Source organism: Saimiri boliviensis, chromosome 4, assembly GCF_048565385.1.
Source record: "Saimiri boliviensis isolate mSaiBol1 chromosome 4, mSaiBol1.pri, whole genome shotgun sequence".
Classification (NCBI taxonomy): Eukaryota; Metazoa; Chordata; class Mammalia; order Primates; family Cebidae; genus Saimiri; species Saimiri boliviensis.
In genome coordinates this window covers 139,044,268-139,061,906 of record NC_133452.1, presented here as the reverse complement: position 1 = coordinate 139,061,906, position 17,639 = coordinate 139,044,268, and the positions used below count along the sequence as shown (strand labels likewise).

The 17,639-nt window shown below is 38.5% G+C and overlaps 2 protein-coding genes across 3 annotated transcripts in view; both read left to right on the top strand.

Moving 5' to 3' along the window:
• The window catches only part of EXOC2 (exocyst complex component 2), a 216,493-nt gene that overhangs the window by 31,682 nt on the left and 167,172 nt on the right, over positions 1-17,639 (top strand). The gene's annotated exons all lie outside the window — the stretch shown is intronic.
• Positions 1-17,639, top strand: part of HUS1B (HUS1 checkpoint clamp component B) — a 48,972-nt gene extending 31,333 nt beyond the window's left edge. The window contains exon 1 of the mRNA XM_074398380.1: positions 1-17,639. This exon is cut by the window's left edge and continues 31,333 nt beyond it. Within this exon, the coding sequence (XP_074254481.1) occupies positions 10,903-11,739 (837 nt within the window). The 5' untranslated portion in view covers positions 1-10,902 and the 3' untranslated portion in view covers positions 11,740-17,639.

The following is a 17,639-nucleotide window of genomic DNA, read 5'->3' as shown; positions in this document are numbered from 1 at the left end:
CCACCTCCCATGTTCAAGTGATTCTCCTGCCTCAGCCTCCTGAGTATCTGGGATTACAGGCATGTGCCACCACGCTCCAGCTAATTTTTTGTATTTGTAGTAGGGACCGGGTTTCTCTGTCTATGTTGGTCAGGCTGGTCTTGAACTCCCCACTTCGGGTGATCCCCCCTGCCTCAGCCTTCCAAAGTGCTGGGATTATAGGCGTGAGCCACTGCGCCCGTCCTTACATCTCAAAATTAAGGAGTTAACTGCAGAAAATATTTCATGTGAGAATGTTACTGGGAGAAAGGATGCCCACCTGCCATCACCTAACAGGGACTGGCATGCTCTTTCTGTGAAGGGCAGTGTACTATTTTTTTGGCCATGAAGTCTCAGTTGTAATTACTCAGCTCTACTCTTATAGTGTGAAAGCAGCCTTAGATGACATGGAGTCAAATGAATGTGGCTATGCTCTGATAAAGCTTCATTTACAAGAACAGGTAGCAGACCAGATTTCTCTTGATGACTAATTTCTTGACTCTTATTTTTATTTTCTGTAAGTTATTGGGGGTACAGTTGGTATTTGGTTACATAAGTAAGTTCTTTAGTTGTGACTTGTGAGATTTTGGTACATCCATCACCTTAGCAGTATGCACTTCACCATATTTGTAATCTTTTCTCCCTCACCTCCCTCCCACTCTTCCCCCAAGTCCCCAAAGTCCATTGTATCATTCTTACACCTTTGCATCCTCATAGCATCCTCATATGATCCCACATATCAGTGAGAACATATGATGTTTGGTTTTCCATTCCTGATTTAATTCACTTAGAATAATGGTCTCCAGTTTCATCCAGGTCACTGCAAATGCTGTTAATTCATTCCTTTTTATGACTGTAGTATTCCATCACACACACACACACACACACACACACAATAGCTGCAAAAATAATGCATAGCAGCTGTAGTAGTTTGCATTCCTACCAGCAGTGTAGAAATGTTCCCTGTTCACTGCATCCACTCCAACATCTACAGTTTTTTGATTTTTCGATTATGGCCATTCTTGTAGGAGTAAGATGATATGCATTGTGGTTTTGATTTGCATTTCCCTGATAATTAGTGATGTTGAGCATTTTTTCATATTTGTTGGCCATTTGTATATCTTCTTTCGAGAGCTATTTATGTCCTTAGTCCATTTTTTGATGGGATTGTTTTTTCATTTTTTCTTTTTCTTTTTCTTTCTTTTTTTTTTTTTTTTTTTTTTTTGAGATGGAGTCTTGCTCTGACGCCAAGCTAGAGTGCAGTGGCACGATCTTGGCTCACTGCAACCTCTGCCTCCCATGTTCAACTGATTCTCCTGCCTCAGCTTCCCAAGTAGCTGGGACTACAGGCATGTGCCACCATGCCCAGCTAATTTTTGTATTTTTAGTAGAGATAGGGTTTCACCATGTTGACCAGGATGGTCTCAATCTCTTGACCTCGTGATCCACCTGTCTCAGTCTCTGAAAGTGCTGGGATTACAGGCATACACCACTGTGCTCGGCTGATTTTTTTTTTTTTTTCCTTCCTGATTTGTTTGAGTTGGTTGTAGATTCTAGATATTCATTCGTCCTTTGTCAGATGCATAGATTGTGAAGATTTTCTCCCACTCTGTAGGTTGTGTCATCTTTGCTGACTGTTCCTTTTTCCATGGAAAACTCTTTAGATTAATTAGGTCCCAGCTATACTTTGTTTTAATTTCATGTGCTTTTGAGTTCTTGGTTATGAAATCTTTGCCTAAGCCAACATGTAGATGGGTTTTTCCAACATTATCTTCTAGAATTTTTATAGTTTCAGGTCTTAGGTTTAAGTCTTTAATCCACCCTGAGTTGATTTTTGTATAAGGTGACAGATGAGGATCCAATTTCATTCTCCTACATGTGGCTAGCCAATTATCCCAGCACCATTTGTTGAAAAGGTGTTCTGGGTTCTTTTTTCTGTTCCATGGGTCTCTGTGTCTGTTTTTATACCAGTACCACACTATTTTAGTGACTATGGTCTTATAGTATAGTTTGAAATCAGGTAGTGTGATGCCTCCAGATTTGTTGTTTTTACTTAGCCTTGCTTTGGCTATGTGGGCTCATTTTTGGATCCATATGAATTTTAGAATTGTTTTTTTTTTTCCCAATTCTGTGAAGAATGATAGTGGTATTTTGATGGGAATTGCATTCAATTTGTAGATTGCTTTTGACAGTATGGTCATTTTCACAATATTGATTGTGCCCATTCATGAGCATTGGTTGTGTTTCCATTTGTTCTTGTCATCTACAATTTCTTTCTGCAGTGTTTTGTAGTTTTCCTTGTATAGGTCTTCTGAAAGACCTAACTCCTTGGTTAGGTATATTCCTAAGTATTTTATTTTATTTTATTTTTGCAGCTGTTGTAAAAGGGGTTTAGTTCTTGATTTGATTCTTCACTTGGTTGCTGTTGGTGTATAGAAGAGCTACTGATTTATGTACATTAATCGTGTATCTGGAAGCTTTGCTGACTTCTTTTATCAGTTCTAGGAGCTTTCTGGAGGAGTCCTTAGAGTTTTCAAGGTGAGTGATCATATTGTCAGCAAACAGTGACTTCCTCTTTACTGATTTGGATGCCCTTTCTTTCTCTCTCTTGTCTGCTCTGGCTAGGACTTGTAATACCATGTTGAAGAGGAGTGATGAGAGTGGGCATCCTTCTCTTTTTCCAGTTCTCAAAGGGAATGCTTTCAAGCTTTCAACTTTTCTCCATTCAGTATTATGTTGGCTGTGGATTTGTCATAGATGGCTTTTATTACATTAAGCTATGTCCATTGCATGCCAGTTTTGCTGAGAGTTTTAATCATAAAGGATGCTGGATTTTGTTGAATGCTTTTTCTGCATGTATTGAGATGATCATGTAATTTTTGTGTTTAATTCTGTTCATGTGGTATCTCATATTTACTGACCTGTGTATGGTAAACCACCCCTGCGTCCCTGGTATGAAACCCACTTGATCATGGTGGATTATCTTTTTGATATGTCATTGGATTCAGTTACTGGTGTTTTTTATTAAGGATCTTAGCATCTATATTCATCAAGGATATCAGTCCGTAGTTTTCTTTTTTGGTCATTTCCTTTCCTGATTTAAGTATTAGGGTTATTTTCTAGAATAAATTAGGGAGGGTTCCTTCTTTCTTTATCTTGTGGAATAGTGTCAAAAGGTTTGGTACCAATTCTTTGAATGTCTGGTAGAATTCTACTGAATCCATCTAGTCCTGAACTTGACTTCGGTGGTAATTTTTAAATTACCATTTCAATCTCGCTGCTCACTATTGGTCTGTTCAGGGTATCTAATTCTTCCTGATTTAAGCCAGGAGTGTTATATTTTTCCAGGAATTTATTCATCTTTTCTAGGTTTTCTAGTTTATGTGTGTAAAGATGTTCATAGTAGCCTCGAGTGATCTTTTGTATTTCAGTGGTGTCAGTTGTAGTATTTCCTGTTGGGTTTCTTAGTGAGGTTATTTGGATTTTCTCTCCTTTTCTTGGTTAATCATGCTAATGATCTGTCAGTTTCATTTATCTTTTCTAAGAACTATCTTTTTTTTTCGAGATGAAGTCTTGCTTTGTCATCCAGGCTGGAGTGCAGTGGCACGATCTTGGCTCACTGCAGCCTCCACCTCCTGGGTTCAAGCAATTCTACTGCCTCAGCTTCCCAGCACCAGCTTTTTGTTTCATTTATCTTTTGTATTTTTGTTGTTTTCATTTCAATTTCATTTAGTTCTGCTCTGATCTTGGTTATTTTATTTCTTCTGTTGGGTTTGGGTTTGGTTGGTTTTGTTTCTCTAGTTCTTTGAGGTGTGACCTTAGAATATCAGTTTGTGCACTTTCAGTCTTTGATGTAGGTGCTTAGGGCTATGAACTTCTCTTAGCACTGCCTTTGCTGTATCCTGGAGGTTTTGGTAGGTTATATCGTTATTGTCATTCAGTTGTAAGAATTTTTTAATTTCCATCTTGATTTCTTTTTTTGACCTAGTGTTCATTCAGGAGCAGGTTAATTTCCATGCATTTGCATGGTTTTGAAGTTTCCTTTTGGAGTTGAGTTCTGGTTTTATTCCACATCTGAAGGAGTGCTTGATATAATTTCCATTTTCTTACTTTATTGAGGCTCGTTTTATGGCCTAACATATGGTCTATCAGGGAGAAAGTTCCATGTGCTTTTGAATTGAATGTATTCTGCGGTTGTTGGATGAAGTATTATGTATGTATCTGTTAAGTCCATATGTTCCAAGGTATCATTTAAATCCATTCTTTGTTGACTTGCTGTCTTGATAACCAGTCTAGGGCCGTCAGTGGAGTATTGAAGTCCCCCACTATTATTGTGTTGTTGTCTCATTGCTTAGGTCTATTAGTAATTGTTTTATAAGTTTGGAAGCTCCAGTGTTAGTGCCTGTATGTTTAGGATTGTGATATTTTCCTGTTAGACAAGGCCTTTTACCATTATATAATGTCACTCTTTGTCTCTTTTAACTGCTGTTGCTTTAAAGTTTGTTTTGTCTGATGTAAGAATAGCTACCTTTGCTGGCTTTTGTTGTCCATTTGCATGAAATGCCTTTTTCTACAGCTTTAGGTGAGTCTCTGGAAGACAGCAGAGATTTGGTTGTTGAGTTCTGTATCTTTTAAGTGGAACATTTAAGGCATTCATTTACATTCAATGTTAGTATTGAAATGTGAGGTACCATTGCATTCATCTTGATCTTTGTTATCTTTATACTTTGTTTTTTGTTTGTTTGTTTGTTTTTGCTTTGTAATGTATATTTTTGTTTTTGTAGGTCCTGTGTGATTTATTTTTTAAAGAGGTTCAGTTTTGTTATATTTTCAGGATTTGTTTCAAAAGTTAGAGTTCCTTTTAGCATTCTTGTACTGGTGGCTTGGTAAATGGCGGATTCTCTCAGCATTTGTTTGTCTGAAGAAGATTGTATCTTTCCTTCATATGTGATGCTTAGTCTCACTGGATACAAAATTCTTGGTTAATAATTGTTTTGTTTGAGGAGGCTAAAGATATGGCCCCACTTCCTTCTAGCTTGTAGAGTTTCTGCTGAGAAATCTGCTGTTAATCTGATGGGTTATCCTTTAGAGGTTACCTGGTGTTTCTGTCTCACAGTTCTTAAGATTCTTTCCTTAGTTTTAACTTTGAATAAATTGATGACAGTGTAACTTGGTGATGATCTTTTTGTAATGAATTTTTCAGATGTTCTTTGTGCTTCTTGTATTTGGATGTCTAGGTCTCTAGCAGGGCTGGGGAAGTTTTCTGTGATTATTTTCCCAGTTATGTTTTCCAAGCTTTTAGAATTATCTTCTTCCTCGGGCATACTGATTATTCTTAGGTTTGGTCATTTAACATAATCCCAGACTTCTTGGAGGCTTGTCCTTATTTCCTTATTCCTTTTTCTTTGTCTTCGATATCTGAATTTCTTTCTTTTGCTTGTTCAGTTCTATTGCTGAGACTTTCCAGAGCATTTTGCATTTCTAAAAGTGTGTCCAAAGTTTCCTTAATTTTTGATTGTTTTTTCTTTAAGCTATCTATTTCATTGAATATTTCTCCCTTCACTTTTTTTTTTTTTTTTTTTTTGAGATGGAGTTTTGCTCTTGTTACCCAGGCTGGAGTGCAATGGTGCGATCTCGGCTCACCACAACCTCCGCCTCTTGGGTTCAGGCAATTCTCCTGTCTCAGCCTCCTGAGTAGCTGGGATTACAGGCACGTGCCACCATGCCCAGCTAATGTTTTGTATTTTTAGTAGAGATGGGGTTTCACCATGTTGACCAGGATGGTCTCGATATCTTGACCTCGTGATCCACCTGCCTCAGCCTCCCAAAGTGCTAGGATTACAGGCTTGAGCCACTGCGCCTGGCTTTTTTTTTTTTTTTTTTTTAATATATATTTCCTTGCATTGGGTTTTGCGTTTCTCTGGTCCCTCTTGATCAGCTTAATAACAGACCTCTTAGATATTTCCCCACCCCGCAGGTAAATCAGGGATTTCTTCATGGTTTGCATCCATTGCTGGTGAACTAGTGTGACTTTCTGGGGGGTGCTGAAGAGACTTATTTTGTTATATTACTAGGGTTGGTTTTCTGGTTCCTTCTTATTCGGGTAGGCTCTGTCAGAGGGAAGGGTTAGAGCTGAAGGCTGTTGTTCAGATTCTTTTGTCCCACAGGGTATTTCCTTGACGTAGCACGCTCTCCCTTTTCCTGTGGGTGTGACTTCCTGTGAGCCAAACTACTTGATTGTTGTCTCTTTTCTGGGTCTAGCCACCCAGCAATTCTGCCTGGCTCTGGGTACTGGGAGTTGTCTGCCCAGAATGTGAACCATCTATGGGTCTCTCAGCCGTGGATACCAGTGCCTCTTCCAGTGGAGGTGGCAGAGGGTGCAGTGGACTCTGTGAGGGTCCATAGCTTTGGTGGTTTAATGCTCTATTTTTGTGCTAGTTGGCCTCCTGCCAGGAGGTGGTACTTTGCAGAAAGCATTAGCTTTAGTAGTGTGGAGAGGGACCATTGGTAGGTGGGGCCCTAGAACTCCTAAGATTGTATGTCCTTTGTTTTCCACTACCCAGGTGGGTAGGGAAGGACCATCGGGTGGGGGTCAGGCATGTCTGAGCTCAGACTCTCCTTGGTGGGTCCGTTAGTGGCTGCTGCGGGGGATGGGTTAAGATTCCCAGGTCACTGGAGTTGTGTATCTAGGACAATTATGGCTGCCTCTGCTGAGTCATGCAGGTTGTCAGGGAAGTGGGGGAAAGCTGGCAGTCACAGGCCTCACTCAGCTTCTACACAAACAGAACAGCCAGTCTCACTCTCACTGTGCCCCCTCACCAGCAGCCCTGAGTTTGTTTCCAGGTAGAGGGCAAGATAGGCTTGAAAATCTGCCTCAGACTACCCGCCTTCCAGCTGCAAACTAAAAGGGCCTTTGGAGTCTGCACAGGGGATTTGCGTCCTCCCCTACACTGAGTTCTGGCCAGGAGGCTTCTCACCCCATTCAAAATTGTTACAAAATTCAGCTAGAGAATTCCTTCTCCCTGTGGGGTTTTAACCCCTGCTCCTCAGGCCACCCTCCTGATGTATCCCTGTGGTGCCAGGCAGGAATGGGATGCTTGGGAACGCAGCAAGCTCCCAGAGCCTTTCTGCTGCTTCCTCTACCCCTGTATTTCACCCGCCTCTCCATATTGAGTCAGCTCCAGGTAAAGTCAGAAACTTCCCCCGCAAACAGACCTTCAGCTTCTCCAGTGGAGGTGAGTGTTCAGGAGAAGAGGGTCAGCCTTTCCCACTTCCGCGGTTAGGGCACTCACAGTATTTGCAGTGTCTCCCAGGTCCTGCAAGAGCAGTACACTTCCTTCGGAGGGTCTGAGATTGCTGGTTTGTTCTTGCAGTTGAATCAGGAGCTAAAATCCACAAGGTGAGCCTCTGCAGCTCTTTATGGAGCTGTAATCCAGGCCTGCCTCCCATCGCCATGCTGATCTCTCCCACTAAATCAGTTTTCTGGCTCTTGATCTAAAATGTGCATCAGGGAAGCTCACTGAATAAGTAAATAAAGAGATTCCGTAAAAGAAACTTTAATGCATTCCTCAAGATTTCCTGCAACGTCAGATATTACAGGTAAACAGTTTAGATTTTCGTTTGTGATTTGGAAACCTAGCATGAGTGACTCCATTTTGAGTTTCTCTGTTGGGTGTAGTGCAGCAACTAAGTCTAAATCAGTGGCTTTTCATAATTTTATGTAATAATGCTATATGATCAAAGCTACAGGTAGGAAAAATAGTGGTTCTAAATGTTATTAAACAAAGAGAATGGAAACAAATGGACTAAGTGTTCAATCCAGAAAGGTAGGAAGAAGATAGCAAAATGCAGAGAGGAGTTGATACTGAAGTGGAAAATGATGAACTTGATCATGGTTCTTCTGAAAAAAGAAAATACGATTGACAACTTACATCAAAGACTGTTATTTATAAAAACTAGTAAAACAATTGTCGATTGCCACATCTAACCCTGAGAAAATACCCATATTCAAGACAGAATGAAAAAGGTGATAAAAACTACAGTGATACATAAAAGTAGCATATTAAATTTGAAAATCAAAATGACATTTTTGACTTTCTCAAAATATAGACATATATTTTAAGACATATGGACATATAAGCGTGAAAGAAATTCCCAAATAATCATAGCCAACAAGGCACTATAAATAGATGGCTTTAGAAGCTACGTACAAGAAACAGAATATTCCTATACTATTTAAGCTACTATAAGATGACAAGTATGGGAAACTTCACGTTCTTTCTGTAAGTGAAACCTAACTGCTGTGGATATAGAACTGCCCAATAATATTGAAATGCTAAATGTGTCTAGATACCAAAAAACACAGAAACGATACAAGAAAAAATAATTTTAGACCAGTTACAAGTAAAATTAGAGATGTAGAACTCCTAAATAAAATGTTAGCAAATCAAATCCAGGAGTGACTAGAACATGGAACTGAGTACTGTTTATTCCTAGATTATAGAGTAATTGAGTACTTAGAAATTTATTACTTTTATTTGCTGTATTAGGTAAAAAAAATCTTGAAAGATGATGAAAACTAATAAAATTTAATATCCATTCCTAATTTAAAAAATAGAATCCCAAGAAACTAAAAGTAGATAATTTATGTGCACAGTAAAGTATTAATAGCAAACATCATGTTAATGGTGAAATGTTAGAGCATGTATTGTCAGTAGTTCTTGAGCGGACAAAATAAATCTTGACATATAAAGTAAAGATATATAGTGTATAATACAGATATATAGTATATTTATTATATTATTCATAACATTTAGAGCAATTAGGGAAAAAACCTAAAAGACTCTTGGGGGCACTAATGACAAAGAATTTGGGAATCACTGGTCTAGAGCATTCCTTATTAGTTACAGATAAGACAGAGATGCTTGCTAGTACCACTGTTACTCAGCAGTGTTTTGAAAATGACAACAAATGCAATGCCAGTTAAATAAATGGCATAAACCTTGAAGAGTAAGAGCCATAATTACAGTACATGAAGATAGTAAGATTTTCTACATAAGAAACATAAAAGATCAATTGAAAAATGATTTCAGGAGAGAGATTCAGTAACTTGGCTGATTTCAAGATATTGTATATTATGTGAAGTCCCCAAGAACAGAGCTGAACGATTTATTGACAGTCATAAAAATATAGTTTGAATAAGTGAGAGAATTTAATGTAGATATTTTAAATATCCTGAAATTATCTTGCAATTGATACATTTCATATATTCATTTAACAAATGTGTTGAAAACCAATTGCATGCCAGATACTGTTTTAAATGTTGGGTGTACAGTGGTGTATGAAACAGGTAAGAACTCCTTTCCTCTAACTTACATTATTGTGGTTAGAGCTAGACAGTAAACAGAGAAGTGTAAGTATGTAATATGTGAGGGTGGTGACAGTTCCCATCAAAATTCCAGGAAGATTATTTTTAGACTCTGACAAAATATTTTAAAGTTCATCTGGAGCAGTATCTGTGAGAGAACGAGAGAAGTTCTGATAGATTGTCCTATTCAATATTGAAATATAATATAGATATTAAATCACTGGTACAGGTGCAAGATAGGGCAGTGGGAGAAAATATAGAGAGGGTCAGGAAACATTCATGAGAAAATGAGAATTTTTGTTTAAAATAAAATTGACATTTCAGACTAGTGGAAAAGTGAATTTAGTGAATTGTGTGTATCAGCTGGGTATTCAGTACTCCAAAAAAGATTTCAACTGAGTCAAACAACTAAGTCATAAAAACAGATAACATTTAAAGTCAGAAACAGGACTTTGAAAGCATGACCCTAGAAGTAGCAGAGAAAAGGTCAATAGATTTGACATAAAAAGATTCGATATTTCCCAAGGGCAAAGAGCACTAAAAACAATGTAAAAAGTCACATGATAAACTGAGGAAGTTATTTACAGTACATGTAATGGACAGAGGGTTGATGTTCTTGCTAGAGATCTTAAAAAAAAAATAAACTTAATGAAAAGATGAAAGGGACATAAAATGGAATTCACATACAGTGCAAGTTGAAATTTTTTTTTTTTTTTTTTGCCTGGCAGAATGCTACAGATAAATCAGATTGCTAATACTCAGTGTTGCTTATGGTCTGGAGTGTTCATGCAGCTTTCTGCAGGCCAGTTTGAGAATATTTATTAGGATTTTAAATGTGCCTTCATTGACCAGCACTTCACCTCCGAATTTAATGCAAGAAGATAATTGGGTAAATAGGCAAAACTAGTTTGTACAAAAATGTTCATTTTGTTCATAATAGCAAAAAATTGGAAATCATCTAAAATTGTCATTTGTGTTATAACTCTATATATTGGAAAACCGATCAGCCATGAGAATGATGTAAGTATGTCTCACCAACATGGAAAGATGCCTGTTACATATTTTATGTGCGAAGATGAGATTGTAAAATATGTGCTTAGTATGCTATAATTTCATAAGACATATGGCACTGTATCTTCATATATGCCGATTGATGAAGATGGTATCAGTGTATATACCGAAGAGATTAAAAGTGCTTATCCGAGTGATGATTTTGTCTTCATAGTGTTTAGAATACTAAGAAGTTTCTGCAATAGAATGCCTACTCTTTCAATAACCAGAGTTGAAACAGGGAAGCCTTTTGTGAGAGGGCTGGAGGGAAGGTAAGAAAGGGCTTAGGGACGCCCTTCTGTGGCCCCAGGCCGAGGGCCGCGGAACCCAGAGCAGAACCCGGAACCGGAGTGCCTGCCCTGCTGGGGGCCGGAGGGAGGGCGGCGCAGCGGACCCAAGTGGACCGGAAGGGAGCGTGAACGTGTGGCATCCTCCTCAGAGGGCCCAGCGTTGCCTTCGCCAACATCATGAAGTTTCGCGCTAAGATCACAGGCAAGGGCTCTCTAGACCTGTTCATCCAAGTCAGCAGCACCTTGGCGAGACTGGTGAAGATCTGCGTGCTCCGCGTGTGCCCCGACAGGATGTGTTTCGGCTCCGTGGGCTCAGGCGGCCTTCAGGAGGCCAGGCTGTGGTGCGAGGTGCAGCAGCGGGCCTTCCAGCAGTTTCGCATGGAAGGTGTCTCGGAAGGGCTCAATGAGATCCATCTGGAGCTGACGGCGGAGCACCTGTCCAGGGCAGCGAGAAGCGCGGCGGGCGCGTCCTCACTGAAGCTGCAGCTCACCCACAAGCACTGCCCCTGCCTCACCGTGGTGGTGGAGCTGGCCTCACCCCTGGGCCGTGTTCGCAGCGTGATGCACGATCTGCCCGTGCGGGTGCTTCCCAGAAGAGTGTGGCGAGACTGCCTGCCGCCCAGCCCGCGCGCCTCGGACGTGAGCATCCACCTGCCGCGCTGGAGGACGCTGAGGAGCATCGTGGAGAGGATGGCGAACGTGGGCAGTCACGTGCTGCTGGAAGCAAACCTCAGTGGCAGGATGACCCTGAGCATAGAGACGGAGGTGGTGTCTATTAAAAGTTATTTTAAAAATCTTGGAAACCCTCCAAAGTCGGCTGTTGGTGTGCCTCAAAACAGAGACCTGGACAGCATGGTGCAAGTGCGGGTAGATAATCGGAAGCTTCTGCAGTTTTTGGAGGGTCAGCAAATAAATCCTACAACGGCTTTATGCAATATTTGGGACAATACTCTTCTTCATCTTGTTTTGGTTCAAGAAGATGTCTCTCTTCAGTATTTCATTCCTGCCTCGTAAAAATTCAGCCAGCTTAGATTTTTTTTTTTTTTTAAGCTTAAGAACTTTTCAGAACTGAAACAGACTCTGAGTTAATTGGTTTGAAAGTTTGTGCCTTCTCTGACTTAGCTAGGCGTATATTTTGTTGAGCCCTTCCTCCTTTGCAGAATTTGTATTAAAGCATTGATAAAACAGTTGGGTAGTTTATCTTTTTATTTTTTGACTTTGTCAGTTTTTTTATGCTTAAGATTCTAACAAGAAAATTATTCTTTAACTCTTTGTTGGGAGAGGGGGAAGAGAGTTGTAATGAAATAAATATTTTTGAATACTGAAACAGTTGCATCAGTATTTTTATTATAAAATGTTACTGTTTAAAGCGGGAACGTTCTCCTTTTAAAATATGTATAAACGTTTTCCCAGGGCTTTTCTTATGTAGAGAGCTAAATATAGCTGCAAGATATAAGGTATTTAACATTTGCGTGCATTACATATTTTTTGTTAAGCTGTGTTTTGTCATAGGGTATATCAAAGACTATATCAGTGTATATGGTTTTTAGGTTTATTATCTACATAGTTTGAATTGCTTATTTACTAGGTTCATTTTTCACATGTATCATATTCACATTAGGAATCAAGGAAATGTAGGCATATCTCAGAGATATTCCAAATTTGGTTCCAGATCACTGAGGTAAAGCAAATATTACAATAAAGTCAGATGAGTTTTTTGGATTTTCAGTACATATAAAAGTTATATTTGCACTGTACTGTACTCTGTTGAGTGTACAATAGTACTATGTCTAAAAAATGTACAATCTTAATTTTAAAATACTTGTTTGATAAAAAATACTACCCATCATCTGAGCCCTCAGCAAGTCATAATCTTTTTGCTGGTGACCTCCCTCTTGATAGCTGCTGACCGATTCCAGTGGTGTTTATTGAAGGCTGCGGTAGCAGTGACAATTTCTTAAAATAAGATAGTGAACTTGCTGGATCAATTGACTTTCATGAAAGATTTCTCTGTAGCATGGGGCGCTTTGGTATTTTATCCACAGCAGAACTTCTTTCAAAACAGTCAGTCCTCTCAAACCCTGCCACGGGTTTATCAACCAACTAAATCTTTTGTTGCTATTTCAACAATATTCACAGCATCTTCGCCAGTAGTAGATTCCATCTCAAAAAAATCACTTTCTTTGCTCATATATAAGAAGCAACTCTGTATCTGTTTGTTTTATCAAAAGATTATAGCAATTCCTTAAGGCTCGCCCCCTTTTTTTTTTGAGGCAGGGTCTTACTCTGTCGCCCAAGCTGGAGTGCAGTGGCACAATCATGGCTTAACTGCAGCTTCAAACTTTTGGGCTCGAGCAATCCTGCCACAGCTTTCTCCTTACCTGGGACTACAGACACACACCACCATGCCCAGCTAACTTTTTAATTTTTCTTTTGTGAAGAGGGAGTCTCACTATGTTGACCAGGCTGGTTTTGAACTTCTGTTCTCAGTGATCCTCATGCCTTTTCCTTCCACAGTACTGGGATTATAGGCATAAGCCACCATGCCCAGCCTCCGCTTCTAATTCTAGTTCTCTTGCTTTCCACCACACTTGCAGTGACATCCTCCACCTAAATCTTGAACTGCTTAATGTCATCCGTGCTGCTTGGAATCAACTTCTTTTAGACTCCTGTTAATGTTGATATTTTGACCTCCTCCCATGAATCATCAGTGTTCTTAATGCCATCTAGAATGATGAATCCTTTCGAGAAGGTTTTCCATTTACTTTGCCAAGATCCATTAGAGAATCACTATCCATGGCAGCTATAGACATACAAAACTTATTTCTGAAATAAGATTTGCAAGGTAAAATTACTCCATGATCCATGGACTGTGGAATGGATATTGTTAGCAGTCATGAAAACATTCATTTTCTTTTGTATCTCCACCAGAACTCTTGGGTGACGAGGTGCATTGTCAATGAGCAGTAATATTCTGAAATCTTTTTTTCTAAGGATTAGGTTTAAACAATGAGCTTACATTATGCAGTAAAAACTATGCTGTAAACAGATGTGCTGTCATCTAGGCTTTGTTCTTTTATTGATAGGACATAGGCAGAGTAGATTTATCATAATTCTTAAGAGCCGTAGGATTTTCAGAATGGTAAGTGAGCGTTGCCTTCAACTGAAAGTCACCAGCTACATTAGCCCCTAACAACAGAGTCAGCCTGTCCTTGAAGCTTTGAAGCCAGGTATCAACTTCTCTCTAGCTATGAAAGTCCTAGATGGCATCTTCTTCCAATTGAAGGCTGTTTGTCTTCATTGAAATCTGTTGTTGAGCGTAGCCACCTTCTTCAGTGATCTTATAATAGCTAGACAACTTGCTGCAGCTTCTGCATAAGTACTTGCTGTTTCACCTTGCATTTTTATGTTCAGGAAATAGCTTCTTTCCGTAAAACTTATGAACCATCCTCTAACTTCAGCCTTTTCTTCTGCAGTTTCCTCACTTCTCTAAGCTTTTATAGCATTGAAGAGAGTTAGGGCTTTACACTGGGTTAGGTTTTGGCTTAAGGGAATGTTGTGGTTTGTCTTCCATCTAGACCACTTACACTTTCTCCATATCAGCAGTAAGGCTGTTTGGTTTCTTATCATTCATGTGTTCACTGGAGTAGCACTTTGAATTTCTATCAATAACTTTTCCTTTGCGTTCACAACTTGGCTAACTGTTGGCCACACCGAGGCCTGGCTTTAGGCTGTCACGTCATTTGACATGGCTTCCTTACTAAGCTGAATCATTTCTAGCTTTTGATATAAAGGGAGAGATTTGAAACTCCTGCTTTCACTTGAGCACTTAGAGGCCATTGTAGGGTTATCAGTTGGCCTACTTTCAATATTGTTGTATTTCAGGGAATAAGGAGACTTGAGGAGAGGGAGAGACAATGCTGGTTGGTGGAGCAGTCACACACACATTTATCAGTTGAGTTCCCTGTCTCATATGAGCATGGTTTGTGGTGTCCCAAAATAGTTAAAATCTTAACATCAAAGAACACTGATCACAGATCACCATGACAGATACAATGATAATGAGTAAGTTTGAGATAATGCAAGAATTACCAAATTGTGACACGGAGTGTCATGGAGAGACATGAAGTGAGCACATGCTTTTAGAAAAATGGCACTGATAGGCTTGCTTGATGCTGGTTTGCCACAAACCTTCAATTTGTAAAATGTGTAGTATCTGACTAGTACAGTAAAGTGAAGCACGGTAAAAGGAGGTAAAGTCAAGTTCATGTTAACCAAAATGTTGCTTTAAGGATAATTTTTAGATAAATCAGATCTCTGTTCCTCCTCTCTTCCCCTTCCCCTCCCCAGTATTCCAGTACTTCTCTTAGGAAATAATTCTTAATGTTTAATTGTTCAGAGAAAAAGGAGGAGAGGTTATAAAAGGATGGTATAGCAATGAACAGTCTCAGGGAGAGGAATAGCTCATATTCTTTTATATTAAATTTTAGTTTAGTTTTTTAGTGTCTTAATGCAGTAAGATAAGCCATTAACTTGGCAACCTGTGTATTTGCATACTTAGTACATTGCCATGACTACATTTTTATCAGTAATGAAAAGTTTCCTACTAGATTTGGTGATAAAACATTTAAACCTGTTTATTTATTTATTTATTTATTTATTGACGATTTCTAAATTCCACCTGTGGTGTTGTGGAAAGAACACACAAACGTTGGACTCAGGCAAGTCCCTTGAACCCTCTGGCTTATTAAGATCTGTTTCCGTTGGACTAAATTCTGATTTAACGCTATTAAAGTTGTAACATCGGAAATTTAAACAGTTGTTTTCAAAAGTATTTCAGAAGTAGTCTTTAAAAATTATTAATAACCACTTTGGAGATAATAGTATAAGCTCTGTGAAACTGCTTTCTAACTTCTGAGTTATGTACAAAAATGTGGGAATATTTTGTTTGGTGAGTATTTTCAGAGCTGTTTGTGAAGATTTTTAATAAAGCCATTTTTTGGTTCTTTTCAAAAAATCTGCCTTTATTATAAGCACTTTGTAGACTGCAGATTAGTAGGCTTTATTTTTTATTTTATTTTATTTTTTTGAGACAAAATCTCACCCTGTTGCCCAGGCTGGAGTGCAGTGGCATGATCTCATCTCACCCTAACCTCCTCCTCCTGGGTTCAAGTGATTCTTATGCCTTAGCTTCCCGAGTATCTGGGATTACAGGCGCCCGCCACCGTGTCCGGCTAATTTTTGTATTTTTATTAGAGACAGGGTTTTACCATGTAGGCCACGCTGGTCTCAAACTCCTGACCTTAGGTGATCTGCCCATGCCAGCCTGCCAGTGTGCTGGGATACAGATGTGAGCCACTGTGCTGGGCCTTTTGTAGACTTTAAATGCAAGATAAAAATGGAGAACATATGCCTTACTACAAGTGAGGAAATTACAAGATCTGCAGGTTTTGATTGATATAACACAGAAATTCTTTGTCATGTTTATTTCAGGCATCTCTTCCAAATTTTTTCCTTTTTTAGTAAAATTAAATAAGTTTTTTCAAGCTATAATAAAATACTTATTACGGATTTCATACTCTCTTCTTTCCTTCAGTTGTCTGTCTCTAGTTCTGTTGCTTCCTCTTTATGTACTTAATAAAACCAAGAGAAATGAAAAATGTTATGGTTTGTTTTAGAACATAAATAATTGTACAGTTTAATATTTGATGAATTATTGTGGTTTACTTTTAGTAATTTATTAACAAGGAGCATCTATCAAAAGTTTTATAGCCTAATTTGTAATGTAGCTTTTGGAAATGGAAAAGATAATTTATTCTTCTACTTAGGTTATTCCCTAATTTGCAGAGATATGTTGCCCATGATATTAAGGAAAAAGCAATAGATCTTCTAAACATGTTTAATATTGTCTAATTACATATTAAAAACATTTTATAAGACAGAAATTTTAAAATGAATAGCATGCTATTATAGTTTTTAGTTTAATTGTGAAAAACTAGAGAGTGCCTGTTTTTATAGTTATGCATTAGTTTCTGAATTTAAAACTTTGTAAAGGACTCTTACAGGAACAAGAGCTCAGAGGTGCCTTAGAGCTGATCTCATCCAATCACCATGTTTATAGATGAGAAAAGTTTCGCAGTGCATAAAAGTCAACAAGTGTTTTTATTTCCTAATGCCAGAACTCAGTTTAGAGCCCAGTCTCCAGATTGTTCATAAATGTTTCACGAGATTAACAGCTTGGATATACTTTTGTTCATGACAATAAATCTAGAGTACCATGTGAATGTTTTACTTAACCTTAAAAGATAAAAGCTAAATTAAAAAATCTCAAACCTTTTGGAAGGGCACTGTCATATTGTCCTTGTTGGAAGCTGTCTTTTTCTCTTGCAGGCAGAAAGGAATTTATTTGCCACACAAAATGATAATTCAATGAAAATAAAGTCTCACATTTAAAAAATCAAGGCCTCAAGTTTACAAATTATTTAAGCCTCTTCCATTGTTTCTCATAGGGGGACTACTGAGAAGTAAGAAGACACTATGCCTTTTATGTTTCACTGTATCTATAGAAAATAAATCATAGGAAAATGTATTAAAGTGCTTTCTTTATATCCAGAATTTATTGTCCCACTAGATCCCATTTGCTGAAAGCTAAACTGGCTTATTCATGACAGACTTGTACTTTTAAAAAATTCTACTGCTAAAAAGAAATTGCTCTTGAGTGTGTATTTATTCAGTGAATAGGTTGCCATTATCAAGAGAAATCAGACAAGTGTCTTTTATCTGGTTAATTTCTATAAGGACCCTCCTAGTTCTGGTTATCCCCATTTGTTAACAGGAGTCTGGAAACATATCAGAATTATGATTGATCCATCCTTCCTTCCTTCCTTCCTTCCTTCCTTCCTTCCTTCCCTCCC